Here is an 8,681-nt window from a genome sequence, read left to right as displayed (position 1 = left end):
CCTATATCTGTAGATGTGCTGGTATTACAGTGCAATTGTGATGACTTTACATGGATTCTGGGTATGGGAACGCTGTTGGGTTGGCTAGCACTTTATCCTCCTGAGCCATCTCCCCACATTGGTCATCTCACTAGCAATTGCTAGATTTTGAAAACTTTGTTGAGATCCTGTTTTGCTAAATATGAACATTTTGCTCATCCTTCATACCATAATGCTGTACTGATAAACTGTAATTGCCTGAAAGTGGCAGTGTTTCAAGTTAGAGCCTGTCATTTTAACTTAGAACTCATAAAATCGGGGTTTTTTTTCTCTTCCCACTGACTCAGTTGTTTGCCGCAATTGAGGCATGTATTGTCTCAGCTCTCTTTCCTTGTCTCTTCCCCTCTCTTGTCCTTAGTAGTCTGTATAGCTCATGCTGGTCTCCTGCCTCAACTTTCCAAATACTAGAATTACGTGTGTGTATCACTGCCCGCATCTTTTTGTTTAGCCAAATATAGGTGAGAAAGTAAGTTTTATTTAATGAATTACAACAAATCTTATTGTTCACAGAAATTTATCCATCTTCGAATCTTATACTTTTATCCAGTGTTGATGCAGGCATAATATTCTAGTTTAGAAGGAAGTACATAGTTTTTTGTAGATAATAGAAATATTCTTCACTTAGAAGTGTCATTTATAATGTTGGTGGCTAAAGGAAGTATTTCCTACTTTACAGATAGGTGTCCTCCATTTCCATTTTCTCTTAGACTTGGGTTCTCTATATGTAGTCTTGGCTGTCCTGAAACTAACTCTAGACAAGACCAGGCTGTCTTCCCAATTCTAACAGATCTACCTGCTCTGCCTCTAGATTGCCTGGAATAAAAGGTGGGGGTGGCTACCATACCCAACCCTTAGAATTTCTAATTGCTATAGCTTTGATAAAACTTTGTCTTGCCTTTCCTAAGTTTCTTCTAAGGATTTTGGTTGCTTTCAATAATAATTTGTTGGTTTGGCCATGAAATTAGTTTTCTTTTTTCTCTCTTTGTTTTGCTTTTGATACATACAGGGTCTTGTTATGTATCCCTGGCTGGTCTAGAGCTCATTGTTTAGACCTGGCTGGCCTCTAACTCAAGAGTTCACCTGCCTTGCCTCTGGGATGCTGGCAGTAGTAAAGGCATGTCATAACTTTGTTTTGGTCAGTTATAGACCAAGTGACCAAATTAAAACCAGTTAATACTACTAAGGCTGTTTATTTAGTGATAGACAATGTGAACATTGGGGAGGGAGCTACATGCTGAAGCACAGTATAAGTTATATTAACTATTTGGGAAATAAGACATTTATAGCCCACAATTTATAATCCCTGCAATATTTGATTCAACCAATATTTTAGGCTATAAGAATTTTTTGGTTTAAAGGAGAAAATTCAAAGAATGTAAGTGCTATATGAGGAAATAAAGTTTATTGCAAGCTGGGCGGTGGTGGCAAACACCTTTAATCCCAGCACTTGGGAGGCAGAGGCAGGTGGATTTCTGAATTCGAGGCCAGCCTGGTCTACAGAGTGAGTTCCGGGATAGCCAGGGCTACACAGAGAAACCCTGTCTCGAAAAACCAAAAAAAAAAAGTTGATGGCAAAATTTAGCCTGACTATAACTGATAAATTCAGGAGTACTATGTTTGAATAGTAGGATGTTTACCAATATCTATGACATTCTTCACTCATTATGTACCAGAAACAGTGTTCCTGCCTCTTAATTGTTATCCCTTTTATTATATCAAAGTCTCCTGGGGGCCAGTCTGTTGAATATGATTGGGGATGTCAACATGAAAGGATGGTTTTGTTAACTATCATAGGACGTGGGGATCACAGAGTGTTTGTGTGAGCTAAGTTTATAGTATAGGTATAGTAAATGGAGACTTTAATTTCAACACTAGTTTTTAATGTGAGTAGATGTTTTGCCTGCTATGTATGTGAACCATATGTGTCTGCCATGTATGTTCACTGTCACCTGTAGACCCAGATAAGGGCACTGGAGCCTTTGTGTGGGTGTTGGAAACCTGAGTCCTCTGGAAGAGTAACAAGTTATTTCAAGTGCTGAGACATCTTTCTAGCCCTAAGACTTTTTTTCAATAGGCAATAACTGAAACTTTAAAAATCATGTGTTTGGTATGAATATGGAGAATTAGATGTAAACCTGTAATTATTTTGATCATGAAGGTAGGAATATGTTCTGAACTGTGGATAAAATATGTGAACTTTTAATTATTTAACAATGAACAAGGTGATAAGGCATCAACCTTGGAATTATATATGGATTGTAATACCCGATACTTGTTTTGAAAGAATAGAACGGGTATAGTTTCTTTTCCCTTCTCTCTCTTCAGACAAGCTTTCTTTTTGTAGACTAGCCTGGCCTTCAATTCAGATGCACCCTCCTCTGCCTCCTGGGCACTGGGATGGAAGGTGTACACCACCATGCCTATCAACTGTTTTTTTTTCTTCTCTCAAGACAGAGTTTCTCTGTATAGCCCTGGCTGTCCCAGAACTCACTCTGTAGACCAGGCTGGCCTTGAACTCAGAAATCCTCCTGCCTCTGCCTCCTAAGTGCTGGGATTAAAGGCATGTGCCACCACTGCCCGGCTCAACTGGTTCTTTATATGTAAAGACATTTGGGAACTAAGATCTTAAAGTCTGTATGAAATTGGTTAATTAGTAATCATTCCTGCCATTATTGCCATTTATGCCATTTACTAGCATAAAAATTTGAGGAAATTTATTTTTACATTTTTCATTTCTTTGTATTTACATCCGTTCACTGGCCTCTTTCTGGTCCCCTCGTCCCACAATCTTTTGCCCTCCCCTTCTCCTGGATGGGGGCCCACTGTATATTACCCCACCCTCAAACATAAGTCTTTGCAAGGCTAGGCATATCCTCTCCCACTGAGGCCAGACAAGGCAGCCCAGCTAGAACATCTATATACAGGCAACAGCTTTTGGAATAGTTCCTATAATCCACTTGGCAAACTGAAAACTCCTTGCGGCTCCCTTCCCTGCTCCCCCCCTCGAACTCAGAAGTCCGCCTTCCTCTGCCTCCTAAGTGTTGGGATTAAAGGCGTGTGCCACCACTGTCCAGCTTACATTTACTTTTTATTGTAGTTTTGTAGTTGGGTGATCTGAGCTTGCTTGCTTGCTTTTTCTTTTTTTCTCTTCTTGAAAAAATAGTCTTTTTCCTTTGATTTTATTGTATATTTAGTAAAAATGAAATGGAAGTATAAGTATAAGGTGAAATTTAGAATAAAAAGCTCATCTTTAAACATAAGTTCTTTTATTTTTTTTATTCTTTATTGAAACTTACTACAAACAGATTTGGGAATGAGAAAATGTATTTATGTTATGGTTATTTTGGAGGGAGGAAACCTGATCAGACAGGGTTTCTCTGTATAGCTCTGGCTGTCCTGAAACTCACTCTAAAGACCAGGCTGGTCTAGAACTCAGACAGAAATCCTCCTGCCTCTGCCACCCAACTGCTGGGATTAAAGGCATGTGCCACCACTATCCAGCATAACCTGTTCATCTTGAATGACATTTCCTTGAACTTGAACACCTGAATAGAAGGATGATTTTAGGGGTTAAGATACTGTGGGATCACTGTTAAAGGATTCAGAAAACTAAACTGGTATTAAAACCATGATTTTGTTTGGTTTTAAGCGTAATCTTTGTATTATCATTCTTTTCAAAATAGGATTTACAGTAACATGTTTTATTTAGTATTGGGTATTCTATAAAAAAAATTATTTGTGGCATCTCTATACATAGAAGAGTGTAATTTGATCATGTCCAAACTTGTTTCTTTTTACTCCACCTTCTTTTTCTCTTCTGCATCCCTAGTAATTGTTCACCTTTTATATGCTTCTTTTATAAGGAAAAGGAAGACTTTTTAAAAACTAAAAATACATGATACGAAGTGTTGTTAAAGTTTCTCTTTTCGGGCTGGTGAGATGGCTCAGCATGTAAAGAGTACTGACTGCTCTTCTGAAAGTCCTGAGTTCAAATCCCAACATCGTGGCTCATAACCACCCATAATGATCTTGACTTCCTCTTCTGGTGCGATTAAAGTCAGCTACAGTGTACTTAATTATAGTAATAAATCTTTTTTTAAAAACGTTTTTTTGGGGGGAGAGTTTTGTCGGCATATGATTGAGGACCTTTATAGCTAATATTATCAAATTGATAAATTGAAAACGTGGTATACTTTTTCTCTTTCAGTATAATAATCATGAAATTCGTTCCGGCAAGCACATTGGTGTCTGCATCTCAGTTGCCAACAATAGGCTTTTTGTGGGCTCTATTCCTAAGAGTAAAACCAAGGAACAGATTCTTGAAGAATTTAGCAAAGTGACAGGTAAGTTGGATTTAATTGGCAAAAGCTACAATTTTTTTAGTGATGAAGAAAACTTTTTTTTTTTGTGTCAGGTAAACACTTGGGGGAAAAAACTTAATTTTCACCCCAACTTTATGAATTAAGTAACTTTGTTATTGAGAGAAACAAACACTGGCTTGGCAGTGAAGATCACTGGTTACTCTTTCAGAAGACCGGAGTTGGATTTCCAGGACTTACCCTGTCTTTTGGCCTTTGCAGGGATCAGGCACAGACATATATTCAAGTAGAACATCTATATACACGAATTTAAAGAAGAGAAGATAAAGCAAGTACACTTAGAGGTTTAGGGGAATAATTTTATGGCATTTAAACTAATTTAGGAGTATGGATGTTTATCTAGCATTGACAAAGCCTTAGATTTGATTCCTTAGGTTTGATTCACAGCATAAAGCCAGATATGTTGTTCCAGGCAGATGTCATTCAAGTACATGGGAAGAGGAGGCAAGGTAGTTGGCAAGTTCAATGTCGTATTCTGCTGCATAGTGAATTGAGGCCAGACTGGTCTGCATGAGACCCTATCTAAAATTTTAGACAGAAGACTTTCAGATTTAGGAGTATAGCTGCTATTTGAATCTGATCTGCAAAATTGTTGCTTCTCTCTTGTATGTATTTCCACTCTTTAGATGTTGTTAATTCTTAGATATTAAGGAGCAATGAGTTTTTCCTCCTTAATATCTAATTATATCTAAAAATACCATATTAATACATTTTTAAGCAGAGATATTTTAATATGCTATTTTTCTTTAATTGTATGGTGTTCAGAAAGTTACTCTGTTAAGAAAAATATTTGGTAGCAGCAATATATATCTCAGTGTTTTCCTTTGAAGTAATGCATTAATAGTTGAGAGCAGAAGTCATTTAAATTTTAGATCTGACAAAATAGTGGGACCTTTTTTCAAAAACAAAGACCCAGTACTGTGTCTGTATTTCATTGATAATGTTTTTGTTTTTTCTTTTTTTCTTTTAGTTTTTTTGAGACAGGGTTTCTCTGTATAGCCCTGGCTGCCTGGAACTCACTCTGTAGACCAGGCTGGCCTCGAACTCAGAGATCTACCTGTCTCTGCCTCCCAAGCTCTGGGATTAAAGGCGTGTCCCATCATCGCCTGGCAATAATGTTTTTGTTTATGCTGAAGAACTGGAGTCTTGTACATAAAATAGAATTTTAGTGTAATGAATTAGTTAACTGTTTAGAGATTTGCTGACATTTTTGAAAATTATAGGAAAATTATTCCATTAAATGCATCATTTTCCTCTGATGCATTTAATGGAATGAAAATGGTTCTTGGGGCTAGTTAAATTTTGCTTTTGTTGGCTTGAAAAATACTTGGGCAAGTTTGATTTGGAAAATTATGTCTTTTGTTTTGAAAGTATGTTTTCATTATGTAGTTCAGGTTGGTTTCAACTCAGTGACCTGTTTTAACCTCCTAAGTGTTGATTATAGGTAATACGTGTCTTTGGTCATTTTTTTAAAAAAAAAATTATTCTTTGTCTAGTTTGTGTCTAGTTTGTGTCTAGTTTGAAAAATGGAAGATTATTTTTCATTTTTAATTAAATAGTTTCTTGGTTAAACAACACTTTTGCTGTTACATGTTTTGTTATTTTGGAATGTTTGTTTAATTTTAGAGGGTCTCACAGATGTCATCTTATACCACCAACCTGATGACAAGAAAAAAAACAGAGGCTTTTGCTTTCTTGAATATGAAGATCACAAAACAGCTGCCCAGGCAAGGCGTAGGCTAATGAGTGGCAAAGTCAAAGTCTGGGGAAATGTTGGAACTGTTGAATGGGCCGATCCTATTGAAGATCCCGATCCTGAAGTTATGGCAAAGGTAATCTTACAATAATTAAAAGGTTTTTTGTTTTTTTTTTTTTTTTTGGTGGAGTTAGTTGGAGGAACATGAGATAATACATACCAAAAAATTGTATGCCTTGTTTTTTTTTCTTTTTTAAACATTTAATATTATATCTAAGTACACTGTAGCTGTCTTCAGACACACCAGAAGAGGGCATCAGATTTCATTACAGGATGGTTGTGAACCACCATGTGGTTGCTGGGAATAGAACTCTGAAAGAACAATCAGTGATTTTAATCGCTGAGCCATCTCTCCAGCCCCTGTTTGCCTTGTTTTTTGTTTGTTTGTTTTTGTTTTTGTTTTTTGAGACAAGGTTTCTCTGAGTAGCCCTGGCTGTCTTGAAACTCAACTCTGTAGACCAGGCCAGCCTTGAACTCAGAAATCCGCCTGCCTCTACCTCCCAAGTGCTGGGATTAAAGGCCTGTACCACCACTGCCCGGCTGTATGCCTTGTTTTAAGGGATATTTTTTTGATGGTAAAGGTGTAGTTTACTAAGCGTTATAACTAAGAGTTATATACACTAAGAAATATGTGTGCATGGAACGTGAAGATAAAAATCTCTTTATAGAATTATGTTAATTTTTTAAGAAACTATCTTTTACAGGAACTGCATCATTTAATTTTCTGATGCTCTATATAGTCTCCTACACTTTTGTATTAAAGAGTTTTAATCCCGGGGCTGGAGAGATGGTTCAGCGGTTAAGAAAGCTGACTGCTCTTCCAGAGGTCCCGAGTTCAATTCCCAGCAACCACATGGTGGCTCACAACCATCTGTAATGGGATCTGATGTACTCTTTTGGTGTGTCTGAAGACAGCTACATTTATATGAGTGTATTAATAAAAATAAATAAATCTTTAAAAAATAGAGTTGTAATCCCAATGTGTGTGTAGTTTTACTTTATTTAGTTTTAACTTAATTACTAATGATAACTGAACACTTTTCAAAGTATAACTTAATACTGTTTTTTGTCTCTGATTTGATGAGTAGTCACACTCCCTGTTATTTTCTCAGAGGAGTTAAAACTTATGTTCTTCTAGTGGTTGTATTCAAGTTAATTTATAGAATTTATGCTTTTGGAAATTGAACTCTGGTAATGCTTAGGAAATTTGATTTTTTTTTTTTTTTTTTTTTTTTTAATTTCAGGTAAAAGTGCTGTTTGTACGCAACCTTGCCAACACTGTAACAGAAGAAATTTTAGAAAAGTCGTTTAGTCAGTTTGGGAAACTGGAACGAGTAAAGAAGCTAAAAGATTATGCTTTCATTCATTTTGATGAGAGAGATGGTGCTGTCAAGGTAAATAAGTGGTAGACATTCCGTAGGCATCTAAATTAGAGCAACAGTTTTAGTATTAAAGTTCAGGTTGTGAAATCTATTCAAGCTGAGCAGTAGTTGTGGTACATGCCTTTAATTCCAGGACTCGCAGAGGCAGGTATATCTCTGTGAGTTCAAGGCCAGCCTAGTCTAAGAAGCAGTGAGTTCTAGGATGGTCAAGGATACACAAAGGAACCTGGGTCTTGAAAAACAACAACAAAAAAAATCCATCTAAGCAAATCTTTATTGGTCTCACCATATTTTTAAGGTAAAAATAGTGAAAAGGAAAATCTTTAAATAAAGCCAAATCTTTTGTCTAATTGACAGAGGCTTTCAGAGTTAATGGTAAACATTTTAAAAATTTTAAATTATAATTATTTTGAAAGGCCTTCTTTCACACATTGATCATTATCTTTTTAAAGGCTATGGAAGAAATGAATGGTAAAGACTTGGAGGGAGAAAATATTGAAATTGTTTTTGCTAAGCCACCAGATCAGAAGAGGAAAGAAAGAAAAGCTCAGAGGCAAGCAGCAAAGAATCAAATGTGAGTAAAAATTTTATAATTTAAAGAAAATTATACATGTAAGTTTGGTATGTTACTGAAACATATCAAATCTATGAACTACCTACCTTTAAAAACAATTTGAAACTGAGACTTTGGGTAAAAAATAAAATGCCACAGATCTAAATAAATGTTTAATAAGGTCTTGCTGCTGACCATATTTGGGACAATTCCAAGTAGCTGATACTTGATCGAAGGGAAGTAATGTTACTGTATAATATTCTCTCTTTTTAAAAAGGTGTGAGCCTTCACACCTTTTTTTTTTTAAAGATTTAAAAGATATCTATTTTTATATGAATACACTGTAGCTACCTTCAAACACTCTAGAAGAGGGCACTGGATCAAATATTACTGATGGTTGTGAGCCACCATGTGGTTGCTGGGAATTGAACTCAGGGCCTTTGGAAGGGCAATCAGTGCTCTTAAACTGCTGAACCAACTCTCCAACCCATAATGTCTCTTGAAAGTACCGTGCATCTTAGTGATCAATGACTTAATATTTTGGTAAAAGGATGTAGGGAGCCCCCCCCCCC

The 8,681-nt window shown here is 36.3% G+C and overlaps 1 protein-coding gene across 5 annotated transcripts in view; it reads left to right on the top strand.

Moving 5' to 3' along the window:
• Syncrip (synaptotagmin binding cytoplasmic RNA interacting protein) overlaps nt 1–8,681 on the top strand; it is a 29,577-nt gene that overhangs the window by 14,448 nt on the left and 6,448 nt on the right. For all 5 annotated transcript variants that reach the window (XM_031343336.1, XM_031343335.1, XM_031343338.1 and 2 more), the window contains 4 exons: nt 4,247–4,382; nt 6,045–6,250; nt 7,419–7,568; nt 8,009–8,130. In XM_031343336.1, coding sequence (XP_031199196.1) covers nt 4,247–4,382; nt 6,045–6,250; nt 7,419–7,568; nt 8,009–8,130 — 614 coding nt within the window. The remainder of the gene's footprint in view (nt 1–4,246; nt 4,383–6,044; nt 6,251–7,418; nt 7,569–8,008; nt 8,131–8,681) is intronic.

Source organism: Mastomys coucha, unplaced genomic scaffold (assembly GCF_008632895.1).
Source record: "Mastomys coucha isolate ucsf_1 unplaced genomic scaffold, UCSF_Mcou_1 pScaffold23, whole genome shotgun sequence".
NCBI lineage: Eukaryota > Metazoa > Chordata > Mammalia > Rodentia > Muridae > Mastomys > Mastomys coucha.
Note: the sequence above shows the minus strand (reverse complement) of the source record. Positions and strands in the feature narration are given on the sequence as shown.